General features: G+C 38.1%; 3 protein-coding genes across 3 annotated transcripts; 2 read left to right on the plus strand and 1 right to left on the minus strand.

The window, feature by feature from the left end:
- Positions 1–3,981: 3,981 nt before the first annotated feature.
- On the plus strand, positions 3,982–18,613 carry LOC134804832 (serine/arginine repetitive matrix protein 2-like). Its single transcript, XM_063778104.1, has 3 exons — positions 3,982–4,114; positions 13,549–13,926; positions 15,267–18,613. Exons 1-3 carry the CDS (start codon positions 4,087–4,089, stop codon positions 16,094–16,096), a joined length of 1,236 nt encoding a protein of 411 aa, XP_063634174.1. The 5' UTR covers positions 3,982–4,086; the 3' UTR covers positions 16,097–18,613.
- Positions 18,614–19,364: 751 nt separating this feature from the next.
- LOC134804398 (protein cereblon-like) lies at positions 19,365–21,031 on the minus strand. Its single transcript, XM_063777429.1, has 4 exons — positions 20,663–21,031; positions 20,313–20,515; positions 20,068–20,242; positions 19,365–19,541 (listed from the first exon to the last, which is right to left on the minus strand). The coding sequence occupies exons 1-4, from the start codon at positions 20,754–20,756 to the stop codon at positions 19,495–19,497; spliced, it is 519 nt and encodes a 172-aa protein (XP_063633499.1). The 5' UTR covers positions 20,757–21,031; the 3' UTR covers positions 19,365–19,494.
- A 189-nt stretch (positions 21,032–21,220) lies between these two features.
- On the plus strand, positions 21,221–24,345 carry LOC134805183 (uncharacterized). Its single transcript, XM_063778492.1, has one exon. It carries the CDS (start codon positions 21,317–21,319, stop codon positions 23,414–23,416), a length of 2,100 nt encoding a protein of 699 aa, XP_063634562.1. The 5' UTR covers positions 21,221–21,316; the 3' UTR covers positions 23,417–24,345.
- The last annotated feature ends 1,668 nt before the right edge of the window (positions 24,346–26,013 follow it).

Here is a 26,013-nt window from a genome sequence, read left to right on the forward strand (position 1 = left end):
TTATTCAGTCAGTTACGTGGTCTTTCACTATCGGCCTCATCTGAGAATTCAAAGTCGCTCAACGAGCTATGGAGAGGGCTATGCTCGGAGTTTCTCTGCGTGATCAAATCAGAAATGAGGAGATCCGTAGACGAACTAAAGTACACTGACATATACTGTGTGCATATTTATTTGCGTTATTTGACATCTGTCACTCACAACAGCAATACAACGTAAAATGTCTCGCACATCGAAATCACAAAGGAAAACAATTGCACTACGAACGTTTACGTTCTACGTCTTTTTTTTTAATTTTAGGGCTAGCCGGACACCACCTTTATGAATCGGTAGTCGTCTAAGTAAATCGATATGAATTTTTCATTTTTCTTTTAATAGAAATAAGGAAAAGGTGGATAATCAACTGTAAATATGGATATATTTATCGTCACCTAACAGACAACAAATTTGACACAGAAATAACATAAATAAACTTTAAAATAGATCCCCAGTTAGTTTAGATTTTGACGATGGGTGCGACCTACTCGGTCGGTGTATTAAATGCCTTGCGCGAAAACCATATAATTCTAGCTTTATTTAAATCGCAAATAAAAATTCATTATACGTCACAATTCGATACCTCAGTTTACGTGCCATCCAATCGTAATCGCTTGCTGTGACTATCGATTTGGGTTAGTTACATCTCTATACAGGATGTCCAGTAATTAATGGACAACCTTCTAACCATCGACAGGGCAGCTTAGGCTGGTCCAGAAAATGCACTTATAGGTCTAGTAAAAGTTTCGTGGTTTTCGAGATAATCGGACTTTTGTCTTTTTTACTAGTTAGCACCATACTTCACTTTAAACACCATCTAGGCCATATCTTTATTTGTAGAAATGTAAATAGCATGTGTGATACCATTTTAGAATCAGTATTAGATAAACTATTTTTAAGAAAGTTGGCCACTCTGTTCTCCATACATTTTATTTTTCACCACAAGCGACCAGACTTCTTGAAAATGTCATATATATATGATGAGAAGATGGCCGATGGTGTCGAAAAGTGCTCGAGTGGAGACCACGGACTAGCAAGCGCAGCGTAGGACGTCCACCCACAAGATGGACAGACGACTTTGTTAAGGCCGTCGGAAGACGCTGGATGCGGGTCGCTTCCGACCGGAATGGAGGTCCAAGGGGAAGGCCTATGTTCAGCAGTGGACGTCTTATGGCTGAGATAATGATGATGAGTCAGTTACAACTTAATTAAAAAAAAAATTATATAATGTACTTAATAAAATGTAGGTACCATCGGTGCGCGAGCTTGACTCGCACTTAATTGAATTATTTTCTTGAAAACATTGTTTCGTTAAAATTGTGTGATCATTAAAGTAGGTATAAAGTCGATAGGTATTGTAAACAATAATTTATTAAGTTAGGCAACAAAAGTATTGGAAATTGTGATAATGAGACCCACCAAAAACATTTTCATGTAAAATGTTGCCAAGACGAAACCATAAGGCTTGCACTGACAAAAAGTTATCAGAAATTTACTTTGAAACTGTTTTTTTTTGTTTTTAGAGCTTATAAATAAGTACTACTGATCAGTGACAACGTTTTAATTTCACGGCAGCGTTATTGAGTTAAAGGAATCTGTAAAGTAAAATTATTGATTAAGGTTAATAAATAACCTTTATAAATAGAACCCTTAATTGACCGTCTCCTTTAAAATTGTTACTTTCCTTTAGGTACTTTAACTCGAACACGCTGCCATGAAATTAAAACGTTCTTTACTGATCAATAATAAGTACACGTGTCTATATAAAAATAATAATTCTACATGAAATGATCAGAAATACGTAATGCAAAAAATACATACGTACATATACAATAAAAACTCTAAAACGTGCCCATTTCCCGGTCTAGTTAAAATACTGGCATCATAAGATCATTATACTGTGACCCGTCTGCTATGTTTACCGTGCGCGGCGCGCGCTCACGATCTCGGCGAGCGGGTCGCGGGACGCGCGGGCGGGGCTTCACGGTTTGCCGCGCACCTCACCCCCTCAGATTCGTTGATGAGTCGAATCATATCGCCTTAAAGACAACGTTTCATGACAAACGACTGGTACGAAATCCATGTTGAGAATGAACAAATCGTCGACTTTTCATCGCAGTGCGCGCAGTGAATTTTCTGCGATATATTACAGCGCGATTCTAAAATCGTGTCGCAAAAACTAAAATCGTGGTGCGCGCTTAGGCATAAGCGCCCTCCACACTCATGTGCGAATCGCGGCGAGAAGCCGCGAACACGAGTGTGGAGTTTTAAACGCAGACCTGCAAAATCGACTCCACACTCGCGTTCGCGGCTTCGCGCCGCGATTCGCTCACGAGTGTGGAGCGGGCTTATACGCCAACTTCGCGATATGTTCGCTCCGCGACGTCGCGCCGCGATTCACGCACATAGTCTGGAGGGGGCTTAATACTAGCTCGAATACCGCGATAAAACTGGCTTTAATAGCCGTAACACACTACTACACCGCACCAAGGTCATTGTGGAACTTATGGGTGCGTCCAAGGTGCGTCCCACAATGACCTTGGTGCGGTGCGGTAGTGTGCTATGGCTATTAGAACCGTAACAAACGGGCGTGTTGATCTCTTTCTCGCTCTCACTACAGCTGCTGTTTACAAATTACTTAAAGGATATCAGAACCTGTAATCTGAATATAGTATGAGTATGAGTATAGCACTAAAAGAGTATAAGAAGGTATAAATACTACCACAATGGTATCTTTTTAAGGCCGTAACACACTACGCACCGCACCAAGGATACGGGGTGCCGCACCCCTACGTGTGAGCGAGAAAGAAATATCTCTTTCTCGCTCTCACTTATGGGTACGCGCCACCAAGATCGCGGTGCGATGCAATAGTGTGTTAAGTAAGGCCTTTGCCTAAGCGCGCACCACGATTTTAGTTTTTGCGACACGATTTTATAATCGCGCTGTAATATATCGCAGAAAATTCACTGCGCGCACTGCGATGAAAAAGTCGACGATTTGTTCATTCTCAACATGGATTTCGTACCAGTCGTTTGTCATGAAACATTGTCTTTAATGTGTGATCGCTGTATGACTTTGAGTATTTATACCACAAAGGTGATCTCCTTCTATTTCCATAATTAAATGGTCAACATCTAGCGTCTTCAGCAGCAGGTTCCGACATGTTGACGCTTGGAGAGCGATATGCCGACTGAGGTCCGGGTGCGATTTTATTATCGCAGTGCGCGCGGGGCCATACAACTCCGTATGCCGCAATTCACTTTGCGACAATCGCGTCTCGAGCAGTCGCGGAAAAATGTGACAAATCACAATTTTAAAATCGCTGCGATTTTTTTGTCGCATATGCGCGCACTGCCATATAAACACATACGTTACATTTCTGCGACTAAATTATCGTGCGACAAAAAGTCGTGGTGCGTGCTTGGCCTTTAACATTGGCAACATGTGCGAGTGAGATATGGGCTCTGGTTTTTCTATCTCAAGTGGACCGTTTTCTCACCTTTCTAGCTCGGTGATAAGGTTCAATTTAGTATGGCAAAAAAAGTTACAGCATGCTCCACTTTAAGGCCCCGTTCGCACGACAGCTTTTTCAACGCGCGTTAAAAAAGCGTTTGAATGACACAAATGGATAACCATTTATGTATTCACACGACAGCGGTGGCGCTTTTTATCCAGTGTTGTTGGATTTTAGACTTTAAGCTTTGGTCGATAAGTCGAATTTAGAGTGCGAACAGATTCAAGCGCTTTTTTAACGCGCGATGAAAAAGCTGTCGTGCGAATGGGGGCTAAATATATATAGCTTCATGGCAATAGCCATAACACACTACCGCACCGCTCGTCATTTTGGCAGATTTCTTGGATGCCTTTGCAGCTATATTTAAAAAAAAAATATTTTTGCTTGGCGTTTACTTTACTAAAATAAAATTAACCTGTAATGTTCGATACTGGCTACCTTTATTGGCTTTAAAGTAAACTAAATTTATGACGTTAGTATCCACAGTGGTTTAAGACGAGTCTTGTTTATTTAACACGTGCTCCACAAGCTTTGTACCATGGCGGACTCTACAAATATGTCATTAGGTAAGTTCTAAATTCATCGGATCTATTTTCAGATTGTTATAAAACTTTCATTTAATGACGAATGTTTCCGTATAAACGAAATATAACTGCTATATAAGAAGGAAATGTGTATAACAATTTATGGTTTTCAACAGTATGTTACACTATTTTTACAATAACTGCCGGCCTTGTGTAGTCGAAATCTTTGGTAAAAATATAAACGCTGTATCAGCTTAGCGTGGGTAGCATTCCCTGTAGACTTTCACCAATCACCAGCCAATCAGATCACTTTTAAGGTTTATAATAGTTTCACTTACTAAATGTGAACCTAACCTGTCGAAGGTACATCATAACAATAGAAATTTTCACATGATAAAATTAAAAAAAACATAGCTCACTGGTACATTAAGGTGGACTAGGTCCATAAAGGGAAGTTTTTAAAAAATCGTAGCGCTTTTTGGATCTACATTTTATAAATTTGCTCCCTTAGTGTTGAAACTGTCTACTCCCAGGACTGTTTAGTCAGCCATAATAATATCTCTTAAACTATCTTGAGTTGATCAGCAGACCTATACAGATACCATCAGTAACATAAAATAACTATCTGTGCAATGTATGTACATTTATACTTAGAGGAGCATTTCTTTGTTGATTAATGGGGAGTTGGTTTTTGTGTTGGCTAGCGTAGAGCAGCATTTATTTTTTGTGGAATCATAGAAAAATCCTCCTTGCGTCGTAATCCTCAGTAATGAGGGTCATGACCTCCCTTCTGGATCACCTTCTCTCTCACAAACTCTCTCCATCTGGTTCTGTCCTTGGCGGTGTGGAGAGCCATGTGGACTGTGGAGTCAAAAGCGGTGCGGATCTGGTCGGACCAACGTATTGGACTGCGTCCACGTCTAGGCCTTTTCCCTCTCCACTTTGCCGGTCACAAAAAGCTTTTCGAGGCTGCCACCGTCTTTCCTTGCTATATGTCCGAAGTATTTAAGGACTCTGCGTATACATTCGGATGACAGCATAGAAAAATACACATGGAGGGAATAAAAAGTGTAGTACCTATTTTATACAATAGTTAAGGTGCAGGTGGGCAATTTAGACTGTGGGGTAATTTAAACTGATCAAAATATCTTCCATGTTTTACGTTATAACTTGAGTGCTATTCAGGGTGATTCAGGAGACGTGAGCAGGACTAACACTGCGCATTTCGTAAATTATAAGCAACTGTTTTGTATCAGTATTAGTGAGGTTAACGTTAATTTTCTAGTTGTGTTGAAAAAAAAAGTTATTAATTTATTTACGACATGCATGGTCACCCTAAAATTAGAATACTAAACTATCGATATTCTGTGTCAAATTGAATGTCATCATGGTCTGGTTACTTTTCAAAACTCGTATCTCACTCAAGTTTGACAGTTTATTTCCTTCGTAATCTAAATGCTGTCATTAAGGTTAAAGACTTTAAAGAGGTTTTATGTTTATTAATTAGGTCTTGTAGGGTAACCATGATTGCAGAGAATTAAATCTGTCCTCACTAAAAAGTTAAAAAATAGGAAAAAGTGTGGTTGTTTCACCTAAATACAACGGTGATCGATCAATTATCAGTTACTGAGTGTGCAGGATTAGTGCTGCTCACGTCTCATGAATCATTCTGTATACAGTTGTGTGCAATATAATAGCACTAATAGCAGTCAATAGCAAAATGAAAATTAGGGGAAAACTATATTATTTATTATTATTAATAGCTTTATTTCATAAATACATTTTTATACTATATCTACAGTTTTCCTTAATCTACGATAACCGATTCTGTGTGCCTTTGGGCAAAGGCCTCCTAGTCTGTTCGAGATCCTGAAAACGGTGAAAAATAGAGATACTACTCCTAAAAATACGTGTGATACCTCATTAGATTCGTCACGATGTCTAGAAAAATGTATTCGAAGCGTGTATTAGCACACAAAAAATATCAAAAGTTATAAATAAAAAAAGGGGGAAAAAAGTAGATATTTTTTATTTCCCCAATATCTCAAAAAGTATTAATATTTAAGAAACCAAAATTAATATTATAAAAGAGGAGGATATTTCCAATCAAATATTCCATACTTGCAGAACTGTATCTCCATTATATATACTTTTTATTCAACGCTGAACACAGCCCTCCGCGCCTCATTTTCGGGAAACGCGCGCGGCGTGAATAAGCGATTACGTAACATTAAATATAATTTTAAAGGTATAAAATATTCATTCAAAAATTAAAAAAAAAAATCGTGTATTTAAAACATGTCAACAAATGTAATACTTGTAGAAATTAATCTTAAAGTTATTTTTTCAACAAGTTAGGCAATAGGCCTGATGACAAATTTTGAAAACCCTTTTAATATCGTCGGTACACTTGTATTAGTTCCGAAAAACACTATATTTCAGTTATACTCATAAGATTTAACATAGATAATTGCATTTTATTATAGCTAGTTTAAACTTCGCGCGAAAACGCGTCGCATGCCATTTGTGACGTCATCATTTAGTTGGGGGTAGGGTGGTAGATATTGTTTACATACTTACAGTTACGAATTTCCCTTGAATCCGAATGATATTGTTAATTCAGCACCATATATTACGATTAGGGATGATAAATACATTACAAAAATTTATCACAATAACTCATTTTACACAAAAACTCTCACACGGTTGCAGTTTAAGATGAATTATTTAGATACATGTAAATTTTGAGTGAAAATCACCGAACGCCGCTTTTACTTTTTAACTTTCATTTTTTCTAGTTACGACAGCCAACATGGCAATGATAGTTCCATTCAGCCAAATAATTAAAAAAGTTTGTTGTTGAAATATCGTATTATTTAGCATTTTATTTAAATAATAACAAATAGATATCTACTTTATATCGTGTAATAATATTTTTTGGACGTAATAAATGTTTAGTGGCGAAATAACATTTTTTTTGCACCTTTCGAACTCTTTGGTGCCCACGTATAGATTTCGGTCAATGAGGTTGTCTATGTTGCTCTAAGAAATATGTTATGGATTGATGACGTCACTGTTTGGAACGTTTCTGATTGGCGTTTCAGTAAAAATGGCCGATTGGAGAATTTTGCACTTTTATTTTATTGAATATATTAATAATCCTTCAGTTTATACTGAGATTGGGCCATTTTTTAGAATCATATTAACATATATGTTTCGTTGAAACCATTATTTCCATGATTCTTTGTTACTTGCAACAGGCCTATTGTTAATTAGCAAAATTTTCTCAAACTATCTTCTTTATTGAAAACGACAAAAAATGTACTTTTACTACTAAATGTATAAATAACAATTGTAAAATTTTCTCGCATTCTAGAACCCTTCTCATATACATGTTTAATAAGATCACGTTATAAAAGTTCTGAAAAAAATAATAGTTTGGTTATAATATTGTTTTATATTTTACAATTTTACCTTGATTTTTCGTTTTTCGTCGATTTTCTATGTTATTTTAAAACTTATTTTAAGCAAAGTATTAACTTTATGAAAACTTTTATAATGTGATCTTATTAAGCATGTATATGAGAAGGGTTCTAGAATGCGAGAAAATTTTACAATAGTTATTTATACATTTTTTTTTCGTTTTCAATAAAGAAGGAATTTCGAGAAAATTTTGTTCATTAACAATTGCCTAACTTGTTGAAAAAATAACTTTAAGATAAATTTCTACAAGTATTACATGTGTTGACATGTTTTAAATACACCATATTTTTTTAAAATTTTTCAATGAATATTTAATACCTTTAAAATTATTTTTAATGTACGTAATCGTTTTTCCACACCGCGCGCGTTTCTCGAAAATGAGGCGCGGAGAGCTGTGTTCAGCGTTGAATAAAAAGTATAAATAATGGAGATACAGTTCTGCAAGTATGGAATGTTTGATTGGAAATATCCTTCTTTTTTATAATATTTTTAAATAAATCTTTATTTACATACAATATATATACAGTGGTACTACTAAACGAAATTAATAACTAGCTTAAATCTAAAATAGGCCCTTGAGGCATTGTACCAAGGATGCTGGCGGCATTTCCTCGCTGTATCGCAATGCTGATACGTTGTGCGAGGTAGCCGCCAGCTCTTCGGTCACCAGTTACGTCAACCAGACGCTTCGCGATTTCTGCGAACAACTTATGCGCGCTGGGACCCCATGGACCTAGAGTTTCAACACCAAATGGTACAAAATGGTACTCTCTACCGAGGCTCTTATATTTGTTACGTTTTAGAATTTCGGCGCTTTCCGCCGCTCCGCCCGCTTTTACAGTAGTCCGTTGGAGGTGGGACGGTGCCAGTGTGTCTACGCAGGTAGCATCCCACACCAACATCCGTCCCAAGCTCCAAGAAACTAAGGACACTCCATCGGGCGTCTTGCCATCATCTCTGATAATGCCAGTCGGCTCAAGAAGAGCAGGCACATTGATGGTGGCAAGAGACCGACGGACTATGTCATTAAGCGACGCATGTCTCGAAAAACGGCCTGCACTTTTTTGACAAGATAATCCGTGGTGTCCCAGTCGGTCCACGTCCGTGCCACAAGAGCATATGTGTGGCGTACACACCGAAACCCCGAGTCGCAAACCAGTCGCCAGTCTAAGGGAGGCCGGATCCAAGAAAGTACCAGTATTGGGGGATGGGCATGTAGCCAGTAACCGGCTTCCCGGGCTCCGACCGCCAAAAGCCTCGCGCGGTCTGGACCTGTACAGTTGTTTAGGAGAGTATTGTAAGTTAAATCACAGTAAACATTATCCCAACTCCTTTGTGAATTTGGGTTGTCTGGAAATTGTTTGCCTGGGCAAGCAATTTTAAAAGCATTTTTGGCGTCCTCAAAGCCCGCGATCTCACAGTTTGTGGGCAAAGCCCTTAAGATATTTCCTATGAGACCAGACGTGCTATGAGTGGACGCCAAAAAGGCTGGGGAAGCCACACTGGAAATTTTGCGAATTCCTAAACCTCCAAACCGAATGGGGAGGGACGCTTGAGACCAGGAAGGCTCACTTAGCTGAATGTTTAGAATCGTCTCTAAACTAATTTTGATCAAATCATCTATGGGCGACAATAAATTTTGATGTATCCAGAAAGGACAACAGCGGAGCACATACGTAAATTTAGGGACAAAAAGGCAGAATTTAAGAATCACAAGAGCATAATGAGGGCTAATTTCGAGTAAGCGATCCGTGTGACTTTTGAATTTAGTTATGGAGTTAGAAATATAATCGGGAAAAGATTCTTCGAATATAGGAGAACCCAGGAGGCAAAGAGAATACTTGTCTACTGATTTGATATTGGGAGTCAGATCGTCAAATTTGGGTTGTAAGTCGGTCAAAGTACAAGAAGATTTTTGAATAAAGAGTTCGCATTTACTGAAATTCAGTTCTAAACCAATATTTTCGAAACTACTCTTAATAAAAGACAAATCAGAAAGTACAGTATTCACGTCACCTCCTAGGGTTCCGTCATCTAAGTACCACACATTGAATTTTGATTTTAAATTTTTGATAATTGGATTTATAGCCAAACTAAAAATTGCTGGCCCGAGAGGGTCACCCTGCTGACAGCCAACCTCGGAAGATAATTCATGTGACTTGTACATTAATTTAGATGAGTCTGAATAGCAAAAGAAAAGGTAATTGTATAGTTCCGGAATTTTGTCCTTAACTTCTGTCAGCAAGGTGTCTCTGCTAACCGAATTAAAAGCATTTTTAACGTCAATTTTGACAACAATTTCGCAATCATCGAGTGAAAGGTAGGTCCTTAGGGCATGGACGGCTGCCTCGCACCCACCTTTCGTGCCGAAACCTAGCTGTATTGGTTCAAAAAGGGATTGTAATTTTGATCTAATGTGTCTAACCGCAATTTTTGAAGCCAGACGTCGTAAAGTAGACCCCACCGCAATGGGTCTCACCCCTCCGTCCTTTTTGGTTAGGGCGATCAGGTTTGCCCCGTATAGAATCGGGACGATATTAGTGTTAATTTTGCCTGAAAACATAAAATTTATTAATTTAGTAAGGGAACAGACAAGCTGCTCACCTGCGTCGCCCACGGAATGAGAAATAAGATCTTTCAAATGTTGGGGCGAGATCCCATCCAGGCCGGCCGCCGAACCGGTTTTGAAAGAAAATATGGCGTCAATAACGTCTTTGCCTTCGATTTGGAGGCAGGCCTGGTCAGCTGTAGGTGGGGCAAACAAGTGTGGTACTGAAGGAGCCGGGGGATGTTTAGATCGTAAGGCCGAGAGGGTATCGGGAGTATCTGGCGATAGCACGTCGTTTGTGAAAAGAAGACGAGCGGCACCTTTAAGATCGCCTTATCTCTATTTTATAATATTAATTTTGGTTTCTTTAATATTAATACTTTTTGAGATATTGGGGAAATAAAAATATCTACTTATTTTCCCCCTTTTTTTGTTTATAACTTTTGATATTTTTTGTGTACTAATACACGCTTCGAATACATTTTTCTAGACATCATGACGAATCTAATGAGGTATCACACGTATTTTTAGGAGTAGTTAGTATCTCTATTTTTCACCGTTTTCAGGATCTCGAACAGACTATCCCCCAATCTTCTCCACTCTTCCTTATTTTGCACTAATCTGGTCCATGTTTTAGTCCTTCCAGCCATGTCTTCGATTTCTCCGGACAATCTTTTAAATTGCCGACCTCTGTTTCTTTTATGCCCTCTAGGGTGCCAGAGTGTTCCAATTTTGCTCCATTTATCTCCTCCTCTAATAGTATGTCCAGCCCACTTCCATTTCAGTTGTTTTGTATGTAACATCAGTAAACCCTGTTTTGTCTCTTAAATTCTTGCTAATTATTTTGTCTATTCTTCTTTTCTTTAAGATGCTTCTTTCCATGGCTCTCTGAGTTATGCTTAACCTTTTACATTGTGCTTTGGTGAATGCCCATGTCTGACAGCCATATGTGAAGATTGGTAGAATGCATGTGTTGAAGAGTTTTCTTTTGATGTGCATACTTGTTTGGCTATTTTTCATGACCTCTTTCAGAGACCAGTATAGGTAAGCGTCGGCAAGAGGCTGCCGCGACCCGGCAGCGGCTGCCCGGCAGGCGCTGCCCGGCAGTCGCCGCACTGCTTTATAGGGATTTGTATGACACACCGTCCGATGCAGGCGGCAGAGCGGCGCGGCCGGGGGGCGTGGCCCGCTCCCGTAGCGGTATAGCAGCGCTGCCCAACTCGTGTCAGTCGCAAAAATGGCGTCTTGCGAAGAAAACGACGAGTATTTAGTTGAGCTTATCTGATAACTGCCTTCATCAGCTCTGGACGTATACAATGAATCCATTCTACTCCTCTATGATGAAATTCAATTCATCATTATTTCATCATCTTCTTCTTGGTCCTGAAGCAGTTGCTCCACAAGTTTTCGCTTTCGTATATTTAAATTGTCGTTGCACGTTGCACGTGGCAGTCGGCAGTCGCCGCCCGGTCGCGCCTATCCGAATGCTTACGGCGGCGCCGCCCAGCTGTCACGTTCGGCGGCGGCGGTCGGTCGCGGCTGCCGGGCTGCGGCAGCGTCTTGCCGAATGCTATCTTATCTCTTCCACGCGTTTCCAATTCTTCTGTCTATTTCCTTTGTTGTGGAGTCATGGTTACTAATACTATTAGTAGTATTAGTAGTATGGATGCCAAAGAGATAAAAATAGATGACAACACCATTGAGTATGTAAGAGAATATATATATTTAGGTCAATTAATATCCAACCATGACTCCACAACAAAATGACTAATCATTGCTTTGGTTTTCTGGAGATTCATAGAGAGTCAGACTGCTTTACTAGCTGTATTCAGTTCTGCGAGCATTTGCTGTAACTCTTCTGCTGTATTGGCGAAAACCACTATGTCGCCCGCGTGTCTCAAATGGGTTAGATCGGCGGTCGGCAACCTGCGGCCCGCGGGCCGCATGCGGCTCGTGAAACTGTCACTTGCGGCCTGCGAGCCTCTCTGGCTATGTAATATTGAGAAACGACAATGTCTGATATAGTCATAAATGTTAACAAACTGCGGCCCGCGTCAACATACTCATCGTTAACTACGCTACTAAAACTACGCAAAAAAAGGTTGCCGACCGCTGGGTTAGATTCTCGATTCCCGCCGTTTATATGGGTTTATAGGGGAAAACTATAACTTTAGATATTGGATATTTTCTTATAATTCTTCTGCATTACTTGACATTGCTTCAAAATTAACTGTAGCCTTTACTTAAATAATATTGAAAGTAAAAAAAAATATGTGAATCGTCTTTTTTACTACCTCGCGGAAACTCTTATAAAAACGTAACAACCTACGAAAAAACTGTGTACAATTGTGTAATATTATTGTAACTTAGTATTTTGCCTATTATTTCCAATCAAAGCTTTACATCTAAACCTATGACATCCAGAAAAAAATAGTTATTTGTTTTACAAGGGGGCAAAGTTGTTGTTTAACCGGTCAAGCTAATATTGATACCCGAGCAAGCGAAAGATGCCAAAATTGAACCAAGTGCGTAGCGAGTGGTTCGAAAAATGGAATCTTGAGCATTGCGAGGGTTTCAAAGCACGAGGGTTAAACAAAATTTGCCCCCGAGTGAAACACAAAATTTTTCACCACACCAACCCGAAGCAAATATTAAATGTAAAATGTCGAACAAAATCTAACCAAATCAACCCAAATTAATGTTATTAAATATTTATCATCCAAAATCATCATTTAAAAGTCAATTCTACCAGCAAACATAAGAAAACAACTCAAAATTTGCATTTGATTACTTTGCTATCAGTTTTTGAAGTGCAAAGTAAGCCTTTCCGAGCTGGTGTGGTGAAAATAATCTTTTCTATAAGACGATCTTTTTTTACTTCCAATATTATTTAAGTAAAGGTTATAGTTAAGTTTGAAACAATGTCAAGTAATGCATAAGAATTATAAAAAAGATCCCATATAATTGATCTAAAGTTATAGTTTTCCCCTAATTTTCATTGTACTATTGATTGCTTGTTTAAGTAGATTCAAAAAGTCAAATGACAATCTTCATCACTGCTATTATACGAGTATAGCACACAACTGTATGTCCAGAATGTCCAGATAGCGAAAAATATGTGTTGTGTGTGAATTCAGTATCTACCTCAGCAAGCTTTATGACTAATTGCTCTTACACTACTTTCTATTTTTATTAAAATGTAGGTTTTTATTGCTTAGAAATGTGATGAAAAATGTGTATAACTTGATGAGCAAGGATATTGCTAACTGAAGTACAGATGTAATGCATAATTATTTTCCATCGAATATTGACGGAAACATACGAACATGTCTTTGTCTTGTTATTTCAGTCAGTCTCGATACAAAAAGTACTGAGGTTGATTGCTTGCATATGCAATATTACATATGCATTTATTGTGTACATATTTTTAAAACCATGTTTACAGATGACATCATACGAGCTGGTAGGTCGCGTGGTAGAGGTGGCACGAACATACGCGGGCGAGGACGCGGAGGCGGGCGCGGGCGCGGCCGCGGCACTGTCAGGCGAGGGCGATCGGCGACTCGCGTGGAGACCCCCGCGGCCGCGGGTGCGCGGTCTAGATCCCGCTCGCGGTCGCGGTCGCAGGTGCGCCCCCGCGGCCGGGGCCGCGGCCGCGCCCGCGGACGCTCGCACTCCCGATCTCGCCAGCAGCGGCGCTCCACTTCCCGGGCTAGATCAGCGTCTCGCTCGCAGTCACAGCAAAGAGGACTGACGCCAAGAGGGAGAGCAGGATTAGAAAATCAAAATGTACCATTACAAAGCAGAATAGGCAGATTTAGAGGTATGTTTTTAAGGTCCTTCATATTTTATATTCTTTAAATTTAATCAATTTAACTATTCAACAACTGAGTGAGAGTAGATATCAGCACCGCTCCGCCGGTAAATTGACCTTGTTAGATGTTCCGAATCGGAAAAAAGATATTTTGTCGAGTTGAGATAATTAGTGGCGCCACTCTGATTAATATATAGGCATTCAAACGGTATTTTAGGTTTGTATAATTCAAAAATATCGATGGTAAATGCAAACCTTTCTATTTTGAGATCAGGCTACAAGCCTTAGGATGAAAAGATGTGGGGGTCTTTGTTTTGAACAGGGGATATTACGCAGCACTCTGCGTAGAAGGCGTCACTAGCTCAATCACATGGCCTGCCGTGATACACGACAGTCGAAAGTTCGGATTCTGCCTCTCTATCACTCTTGCCTATTCGATCGAACGAAACCGCCTTGATGCATCAATGTCATAGTGAAAACTTGTCAATAAACTGTTAATGCCTAGTATGTATAAGTTACTCTATGGTTTAGTATGTGCACTAGCGCTGCACTCTGGCGGCAGAACATTGCGGTAATGCTCCCTACTGAAGACCAAAGAGAATTGATTGTAATAGAGAGGTAAAGTCTAAAAAAAGTGTCCTTATATGACATCCAAAACAGATGGTGCTGTACTGCGCCATATGTTTTGCGGTCACTGAATTGTCAAACGTCAACTTTTGACAATCAGAGTTACCACAAAATGTATGGAGCTGTACAGCGCCATCTCGTTTACCTGTCAAATTCGAAGCACGACATTGTCTTAGATTTTTCACATCTTACTCAATCAATGTATCTTTGTGAAGACGAACGGTAGTTGTCAAATGTATTCCTAATTTCGGATAGGGTTGCCAAAAAAAATACCCTGACTAAAGACTAAACTTAGATATCAACCTAAAAATCAACACATTTCCTGGAAAATCATATCTCCTAAAACCTTCAATGATCTCTTTCATTAGACCACCATATCGAAGATAATTAATTTATTTTATCTTTATTAGGCACTTGTGTTATCAAAACTATAATTGGTCCGAGTGGTAGTTGTCCCATTAGAGCTTTCTTTCTTTCTCCCTGGTTTACAAATAAGCGTAAAGAGATTAATTTATTTTATTGGGTGCTTTTATTCATTATTGTGGTCATCCTCGGCTAAATGTATGAAATTGTATGCAGTCGCCTACTATTTCCACAATAAAATAAAAAAGCAGTCATTAAATCCCTTATTCCAAAACCATTCGTGGCCATCGCGGGCGACTAACTTCTTAATTCGCCACCATATGTTACAGCTATAATATTTTGTATAATCATTTTTGCAGGAAGTGGTCAAAATCGTCTTAGCCGTACCCGTTCTACTTCCAATGTGCGAGGCGATATACGCAGCCGGCTCGGCGTGTCGCGCGGTGCGTTTGCGGCCGGCGCGCGCCGCCCGCTCGCCGTCGCCAAGAGAGGCATCGCCAAGCGCGGCCGGGGCCTGACTACACGCAACAAATACACTTCAGTGGGATTGAGATCTGATCAAATACTAAAAGAACAACTTAATAAGAAAGCGCAAAATTTGCTATTCCAGGATAATATGATTAGATCTCAAACATTTACTCGGTCCAGGTCGAGATCAAGATCGAGAAATAATTCTTTATCAAGGAATAACTCACTGTCTCGGAGTAATTCACGGTCTAGGAATAATTCCTTCACCTCGGCATCTCAGTTGACTGTCAGCGTGGCTAATGATCTAGCAAAGCGACGTCGACGTAATAGCGTTGGCAATCCTAATTACTTAAATAAACAGAGCCTTGTTCAGCTGAATAGTCAACTAGGTGGATATAAACAGAGGCGCGGGCCCGGGAGCGTCTACTCTGTGGGGTCCAACCGATCAAGCCAGTCTAATAGATCGAACCGATCAAACGCCAGCGCGCGCTCGACGCGCTCCCGGGGCCGCGGACGTGGACGCGGGCGCGGGCGCGGACGGGGAGTCAGCCGTAACTTTGTCAATAAGCAAGTCCTCAATAGCAAACTGCAGAAAGAAATTGCTGCTATCCAAGGAAAAGCATCGAACGGCAATTCAAGTGAAACGCCGGTAGGAATAAACTTTACTCCTACGCCGGCGAGCACTGCGCAAACCTTGCATCAAAGGTTTGCTACTTCATGAATTTTTAGCTTTCATTATGTCTAAGACTTACGAATTTTAAAAAGATAGTGTCATGTGTATTGTGTAAGTAAGGAACCAATTGTTTTTGCCCTATGTTGCCGATTCCATTAAAACAGATCATCTATTCACTAGCTACTATTAAAGTAATATTAAAATGTATTAAAATGTACTTGATGTACCCTAGGTATGTTGCTATGCAGTGTTCTTCCTGCTTGCGTGCTTAATGAGACAACTTTATGAGTATTGCCGTACAAAAAAAAACGGCAAAGGAATTGCTGCCGTATACCTACCGTGTGATTGATAAGAAAGCAAATTGCCGTATTTTAGGAATAACGCTGTTGCCATGGCTGCCACTGATATCTATTTCGATTTGATTTTATTTCTCTGAATTAATATCCAATTGCAATCGATCGTTATTGTAATAAGTATATTAGGGTTCCTTGATATGTATTTGTACAGTACATATGATAAGACAAATATAAGTACAATACGTAGGGTTATTCCCACTAGTTACCACCAAGTTCTTACCAGTGGTAACTACTGAGAATTTTTTTCCCACCTTTTACCACTGGTAACTACTGGGAAAAAAAATCCCACTAGTTACCACCAACTCGGCTTGGTGGTAACTACTGGGAATTTTTATTCCCAGTAGTTACCACTGGTAAAAGGTGGGAATTTTTATTCCCACTAGTTACCACCAACTCGGCTTGGTGGTAACTACTGGGAATTTTTATTCCCAGTAGTTACCACCAAAATACTGTTGGAATTCAATTCTAATAAAAACAGTATAAATAGTATAGTATAAATGTAGCATGCTGTAATAAATAATTATGTGTCAGTTAGTGATTCAGTAAACTGCTTTAAAAATGATCAAAAATATTAAAACAGTTTTACCGGTATAAGTGTAATAACTAAAATAGAAGAGTCTCATTCTAGTTAAGTAGAAATTAACTTATTATCCGGACTAAATTTATCTTATTAACTGTAAATTGAATTACATATTTATACAAACGAACAAACAAATCAGTCAAAAACCGACAGAACTGATTTCGTTTTATTATTTACCGCTACTTCATTTCGTTCTATTATAACACGACGCAAACCTGGAATATGTAGGTATTCATAATTTGTCCTCAGGCTAAATAACTAAAGGCATGGTTGTTATTAAAACCGCTTAGGGCGCGCTTCGGTTGGGCTGATTGCTCGGACTAACCAGCATAGGCTCGCATTCCAATTACGCTCGAGTAGTACATGGCTCGGTCAAGTTACGCTGGTTGGCTCGATTGCTTAAACACCCACGCTAGCGGGATGGTAATAACACTCTACCAGGGGGGCATCAGGTACTATTCGTCACTCATTCTACATTCGTCACAATCGTCGGTGGCTTTCAATGTAGAATGAGTGACCGTGTTGTGAAAGGGTGTAAAAACTGTTACAGAAAAATCTAATAAATTGATGAGATTTCATTTTATCGGTAAGTAATTACAGATTGCATTGATTTCTTGCTTAAAACAAATTTTAAGCGATCATTATTTCTTTATTGCGCGTGCGGCCATGATGGCCTTGTACGCGCGCCGTCCAAAGACACATTATAAAATAGATTGCGCTCTCGTCTCTCCGGCGAGCGTGCCGAACGAGACGGCCCGAAAGGGAGACTTCTGCTACCACATTCATTATGAAGAGTGTCTATTTTGTGGGTTATGACGTGCTGGTTAACTAACTTAAGAATTTTCCCTTTAATAATAATATTTTTCTAAATTCAGAAAATATAAAGCTTCTTTGATTGTTGAATATTTTGTACGTGCTTAATTAAAATATTATGTATTTATTTTAACATATTTTATATCTTTTAACTCCCACTTATTTGTACTTAATATTATATCAACTGAGTTAATAAACTGGCACGGCGGAATTTGTAATTATTACCTTTATATTAATAATAAAAAGGCGCATGCCTTGTTTAGCTGTCGCAACAATAGCAACATTCATTCAATTGTCACTTCGTCGTTGCCCTAAAGAAAAGAAAGGGACACCGAGGTATTTTGTTCGGCGCGACGCGAGAGTGCAGTCTACTTTACCATGTCTCCGACTTGGCCGGTAGTACGCAACTACGCATACTATACAACAGATGGCGCCAGTGTTGCTTAACGAGTATGTTCAGTCGGATTTGTATGAACGCGCTAATCCCTAGTTAATATCGTTGGTCTTAAACTACAAGTACAGGGAATAATCTGAAAACTATAAATTTGTACAGAACCCTATATATAATATTACATTTTCTGATTCTCTTATTTTTTCATAAAAAAGGCAGATAATTAAAAAACTGTCTTCAGGGCAAGGATCACGTCCTCGTTTATAGTTTTATACAGTCAACAGGTATGCCGTGAACGGGATCACGCGCGAACAAGTACACTAATACCTAATTGTAAATAGTGCGGAGCAGTAGCTTTTAACATTTTGTTGGTCATTTTACACAATGACACATACATACATAGGTAATATTGGGAGATTTTGGTATTGTTTTGTTTACCTACGTAATAGCTAACAAGTATATTATAAGAGATAATAAATCTGATTTTATTTGACCTGTGAATTTTATTTTTTTATAACTTTTATCCGGACTTGTGTGACGAAGTAGCATTTTTGCAATATCGTAGTTGGATTTGAACTTACAAAGTGGGAAATAGGGAGAATTAAGACACTGACAAATTGTTTTCCCTAAAGGTAAACCTTTAACTTAGGTCTGGTAATTTTTTGTATCCCCACTATGGTGCTGAATGTCTAGTACGAATTATTAAGATCACTATCCCCTTTGTGCCCAGAGGGCCTACCGCGAACCACTTTCGAAGTGTTGCCTCTCTGTCACACTTACATACGCATTTACAAGTGCGACAGAGAGGCAACACGTCGAACGTGGTTCGCGGTAGGCCCTCCGAATTCCCCTGAGGTCGCGAACTCATAATCTCTTGGCAATCCCAACCACACGCACTGTAGCACACAGAAACTCTCCGGCCGTGCGAGCCCTAGACTGTTCAACAAGCTTGTCATGGGCACCACAAAGTTCCTGGGCGAATATATGTCGGACATGTCTGGCGTACTGTGAGACTCTGTCTTTGTCATTTCTTATATACAGGATGGCCAAAAATTAAGTGCATTCCCATTAAAACAATAGCCCCACTAAACTCACGTCCTTGTATGACAGCTGGAGCTGACTCTCCTTAATTTGATATTATAATAACAAAAACACACATTATTTTTTATAATAAAATTGATATTTACTTAAACAGGAGCTCATTCAAACAGTAAGAAATTTTGATAATATAATTAGTGCAACATCATAGATAGCTATACTCACAAAAGTTATTAGGTACTTTAAATTTATTGCTCATTGTCATTAGTCATTGCATTTTGTAAATATTTGGCATCATTATCAGGGAATCTGTAACTAAAAATAGAAACAATTAACTCAAATAAACTAAAAGGTAATAAATCTATCTACATTATAAAAATAATTTGCCACCATCATACATCAAGAAAATGAAGCTGAAAAATCATGTTTTCATCAAAAAAAGATTCTATAATATCTATTTTGTCAAAGGCTTACATTACATAGTTAGGTAAGGTCAATGTTGGGAAGATGGTCAACAAGCATTTTGATTGCTTCTAACTCTTGCGCATGTACACATACAACACTTACAGAAGGTTGTTATACCATATGGAGCGAAGCCCTTCTTTTCTGACTTATCTGAACAAAGTATGTATACAAATACAAGAGCTTTTGCCCCCTACGAGAGCCTTCCCAACCAAAAATGTTGGTGTATTTCTATTTGTAACTGCCTCCATACATGTGGTAGGGACAAAGGGGAATCCAAAATATTATTCTTATGGATAATTTTCTTTTCCCTAAAAAGATAAGAGAACGGTCTAAAACAAGTAGTGAGTGACTGATAAGGAAACCATTAAATACTTACAATTTTCTCCCAAAATGTTGCTCAAGATTAATCCATGAAATGTGTTAGCTGGAGTGGATTTGTCAGTCACCCCTAATGAAGAGTTCTCAAATGTCCAGCCAATATGTGCTCCGCAGTGGGGACATGTGCAGATTCGCCATGAGTAACCAGGGAACCATGAGTCTGCTCCTTGTGGCTAAAATATTTTAGTTTTTAATTGCATTCAATATAATATTTTCACGTATATAAACATATTGGTAACTTACATTGCCTATATTATGGCATCTGGCCTTTTCTGTAGTAACAATCTCAAACTGAACACCAAATGGATTTACTAATGTTTGCACAGTTACATTACTTTTGCCAAACAATTTTCTCCGTTCACTTTTACGAGCTCCGGGACTTTGCTGATTAAATAAGTAATAAGAGTCGGCCACGTCAGCTCCACACTTGCGGCATAGCAGGAGTTCTGTTACAGAAGTCATTGGATTTATACACCAAAAATCAACAACTATTTAAAATTTTGCACATTTAGTGTATTGAAATCATATTGAAATATATCATTCAAATATAAATTCATAATTTCGTTTATATAACCAACACGATGTCGACCGACCTTGTCGATTCTCCTCAGATTTTTCGGGTTCGGCAAGAGTTAACAACATTTGTGACCCATAGATAATTATAATTGAATATGTGAACTTTACCATTTCTGGGTTTAAATTAATATTAATAAAAATTACATAAGCAAAAAACAGTCTTAATAACGCCTTTTGTATTACCGGCTGCACTTAACTTACAACAAAAAAAAAGGACTACTTTTGATTAATTATGATATAAGCAACTTCTCGATATAGGCTACAAATATACATAACATTGATATTTTTTATTCTGTTTGACAATTAAAATTTTCAATGGCGGTATATTATTATAGATAATTATATATTTAAATATAACAATCACAATATTATTGTTGGTAAAACGTGCAAATAATAATAATACCAAGGACCAAGGAACCAAGAATGATGTCAATGAAACGTCACTAACGTCAGTGTCAAACTTATAAAGGCCCTTTCACATTTAGAATTCTAGACATTTTTCACGATGATGAAATGAATGCTTCCTAAGAAAAAAATGACGTTTCTGTCTCTGTATTTGATTCTACAGTGATGCATTCGTTGTTTACTGATAAAATCCTTTGTGGCATACATATTAATTGCAAATCAATTTTAAAAAGTGCTACAAGCAGTGTAATTTATAATATATAGTCATGTCCTTTTTCAAGAATGTAGCGTCCAGTTTCACCATCCGTAGTCGTGATTCGATTTTGAAAGAATCTCTAATAAATAACTTATCTGAATGCGTAAAAGACATACAATATAATAATCAGTTCGAAGAAAACTTCCACAGCGTTCTTGGATCGACGGATTCTACTAACACACTGTGTACGGCTCTTGAAGCAGTATTTCTACATGGTTTGAAGGACACATTTCTACGAAAGGCGAAAAATGTACTGTCAGGTGACCCAGACCTCCGACCACAGCCGAACTTTTGGCCACTAGTACTCGTGCTCTCTCACCGCCAGAATATCGACGAGATCTCGTCATTGCTGCAGATCAACACGGAGATTGGACAATGTAGGGCTTGGCTGCGAATTGCTCTCAATGAATGTCTTCTATCCTCTTACATGGCAACTCTTCTGAAAAACATATCTGCTGTTAGACCTTTCTATAATAAGTCTGCCTTTGTGTGTGATTCCGAAATTTTAGAAGTTGCCCAAAAACTCATAGAAGGATTAGAGACATGCATTCAGTTTAATTTGCCTACTAATTCAAGTTTACTTAATCACTGGCCTGAGCCAGTGCTGATGCTGGCAGGCCTGTGGGTGCCGACTATGCGAGCGGCGCCCATCAGTGCAGGCCTCGACGTGGCCAGCACCATGTGCGATGAAGAGGTCAGGCCTAAAGATGTGGCCACTCCAACTGACATATCTGGAATAACTGGATTGGGCAGGCTGGCTCTAAATGAAGATGAAGCATTAGAATTTATCCTCTCTATATCTAATGACATTACCACCATGGGAACACAACCTCAAATTGAACCAGAAAGAAAGGATGACTTAGATGATAACAATCCTTTCACTATTGATGACAATGAAAGTAATGCTCTATCATTAGATCAGCCATCTACAAGTCAGAACCAAGATGTTCTTAATAATAGTCTACAAGAAGATACAGATGCTGATCCTCTGGATGGGGCTAATGATGTTGTGATTACTGGAAACTCTTTGTGTGGTAAAGGATGGTCTACTGATAAAAATGATGAAATGAATTGTTCTATTAATTCCAACTCCTCACATGGCAGCAGCCTCATAAAAACACCAGAATTAAAAAGTTTGTCATCTCTGCTGGATACAGCAAATAATGTGACAGAAAAATGTGTTAATACTCCTAATTTGCGAGACATCATGAAAGATATCCATAAGGAGTTAAAGTTAAATACAGATGAACCAGAAGTTGTTGAGTTGAAGTCAGAAGCTGCTACACCTGAGGACCCCATGCTCCAAGGGTTGGGCTTTGAAATTGTGTCCAATTCAGTAACAGGGTCATTCACCGTCACAGAACTACAGAAGATGATTCAGCAGCTGGGGAGCCTCTCCCGGGAACACGGTCTGGATCATCAAAATTATCAGTGCAAGGGTTGTCAAGACTTGTTGGGCAGCACCATTTCCAAAGCTAAAGTGTGTGCTTATACTGGGGAATATTATTGTTCCAATTGCATGGATACCAACTTGTTTATAATACCAGCTCGGGTGATACACAACTGGGACTTTAAGAGATACCCAGTCTCCAAGAAATCTGCTCTGTTCTTATTAGAGTTCCAGCATCATCCCTGGATCCATATGAAAAAGCTTAATCCAAAAATATATTCTGGGGTGTCTGATATGGCACAGTTACAAGAATTAAGAATACAACTTAACTTCCTAAGAGCATACATATTCTCATGTAGAGAACCTGTTATTGAAGAATTGCAGAAACGAGTCTGGCCAAGGGAATATCTATATGATCATGTGCACTTGTACACTATATCAGACCTAGTCCAGATACCAAGTGGATCCCTGTTATTGCAATTAGAGAAAGTTGTCAACTTTGCTAAAACTCATGTGCTAGATTGTTGGTTTTGTAGTCAGAAAGGGTTTATATGTGAAGTTTGCCGAGATCCTAAAGTATTGTATCCATTTGAAACAAGCACGACATATCGTTGTGATGAGTGCTCAAGTGTCTTTCATATCAAATGTTTCAATGCAAATATGCCATGTCCAAAATGTAAACGAAAACAAAATCGTACGAATGAATCTAACTTAGTATAAATTACTTTAAATGAATGATAACTTTGTTTTAAATATTTTATCCATATAAAGTAATATAACTACATATTGCTAAATTTTTCCGCCTCATTTTTAAAAATATTTTAGTGTTATTATTTGGTTTGCTGAGGAAATAGGGGTTGGCAATGTTACCTAGTTTACTATTAAAAACCCATAGATACCTATAGTAAAATCATAACTAACTTTTAATCTATTTCTATGTTAAAAATCTGAATATTTATACAACACACTTTTAATATATTAGCATAGTTTAACAAAACGCATTTAAGTCCCACGGTGACAAGCAAAAGTCACTAAGTACCACCACAAGATCATAGCCATAGTGAACCATATTAGTACTAAAAGTAAGGCGACTTTTGTTAATTTTTTTTTTGTAATTAGTAACTTTTGGTCGTCACCTGATGATTTTATAATAGTGAGTAAATTTTATAAAAGTTCAATTACATCAATAGAAATGCCCTTCCATAATTAGTAAACTAAACTTATATTAATTGATATCATTTATAGAAAACCAATGAAAGTCCTTAGACTTATATGAATTTTAGGTAGTCTACTAAAGAGCAATGTAAATGGGCCATTTTGTAAAGCCAATTGCAAAAAAAAAGTGACATATTTTCGTAAATATTGAGTGGAATAAATGAATACCAATTCGTATTGATTTATTCCACTCATGCTACGAATACATACAATTGTGTCACAGCATAGGTAAGTGCTATTTGACTGTTTAATGCATTCACTGCCAGGGGGCAGTGGCCTAGGAACACTTGTTTTTTCCACTATACTCTGATATATAATTTCATAATAATTGAAATAGGTAAGGTGCATTGGGATAACTTCGAAAACGGGGTAATTTTGATAATAACAAATATCTACTAAGCACTTTCTATTGTAGAATTGGCAAATTGGCAAAAGTTGCGTGTGACGTTTATACAATAAAAGTGCAATGCGAACTACCTGCAAGTCGACATTCTGTTGTCAACTGTCATGGCGTACAGGCGGGTCGCGGAGCACACCTGACTGACCAACTGAGTTTTATTTATCACCTTGTAATACAACAGAACCTAGACGTCACAATGGCGACGAGGATAAATAACGTAAGAAAAAACAAAAAAATCGATGGAGTTGCTAAATAACCGACAAAAAGTTATCAGTTTGAAATTATTTTTTCAATAAAAGGGAGGGAGACGAATGACCCAAATAGCACAGGTATGATGGACCCATTGTGGACTTAATTTATAGCTCTGAGCACATAAACATCTTTATAAGGTACACTTCTGGTATTTAAACTATATTTTGATCGAGAAAAGAACTATTTTTACGCTAATATTATTACTATAGGGCACATTTCAACGTCTTATTCAGTTTAAATACTATTTAATGCTTTTACCTTTCCAAAAAACGGGTCGGTGAACAGAAATTAAGCCAAATACAGTAAAATAAGTTATTAAAAAAAAGGAATAAAACTTTTATAGCGACTGTGTATTTAAGGAAGCGTGTAAAACTATAATGAAGTTATACTTATAATAAATAAACTGTCGCGCATATTGCTGTGTAGTGCTGAATATGTCTGTTCACCGGTAATTTACTACAGATAACTAAGTATACCAACGTGGTGCTGTCTGCGTTAACGGTTGTTGAAACAATATCTGGGTGCGCTGTAGTTTATTATTAGCTCACAAATGTATCTAATTAACGACAAATGCTTAATAATAGTTCACATAATAGGGTTAGCACTTTTAACCAGAAGTTATCTACCTAAATAAATAATAAGTGTACGTTTTATTTAGCGTCAGACTCAATAAAAATCAACAGATCATCTGCTATACAACATGGTGCTACTTAGCTTACGTGTGCTAGTTAGATATGCATTTAAATTATTTAACCAAATCAGCATAATATTATCTGGGTCTTGTTTCTATAATGCAAAAGGAAAAATAAATAAACAAACTGATACTGTCGGTGAAATTTGTCGTAAAGCTTAAGCGTAATATGAGTATTCTCAAAAAATGGAATACTTTTATGGTTGTAAATGTTGTTGTGTTAATATTGCACTCACCCTCCTGGGGCCCAGCCATACAAGGAAAAAGTCTGAAATTTGCTATTGAAATTTGAATCTATAGTGTAGGATTCAGGGTTGATTTTGTTTTGTTTAAAATGGAACGAAGCATAACAGATGCAACTCTGCTTCAATTAAACATTAGGTTGTGTCGCTAAGGAGCAAAATGTCATGGTTACGGCGACGGCGAACATTGAATCCTGAACGAAGCGAGGTATTAAAATGGAATACTGAGCGTAGTGAGGGATTCAAGTGTTAACGCCCAAAGTGAAAATAATTTTGCTACCATGTGACCCATACTGCTTTTCACATCACATAATATATGTATAAGGAAATAAAAAATAAAAATAAGTTAAATTAAAGAACCTAAAGTCTTAAGAGTTTAAACCTAAAGAGTCTGAAAAGTCTAAAGAGTAAAGAGTCTAAAGAGTCTAAAGAGTCTAAAGTCTAAACAGTCTAAAGAGTCTAAAGAGTCTAAAGAGTCTAAAGAGTCTAAAGAGTCTAAAGAGTCTAAAGAGTCTAA

This window comes from Cydia splendana, chromosome Z, assembly GCF_910591565.1.
Source record: "Cydia splendana chromosome Z, ilCydSple1.2, whole genome shotgun sequence".
Lineage (NCBI taxonomy): Eukaryota > Metazoa > Arthropoda > Insecta > Lepidoptera > Tortricidae > Cydia > Cydia splendana.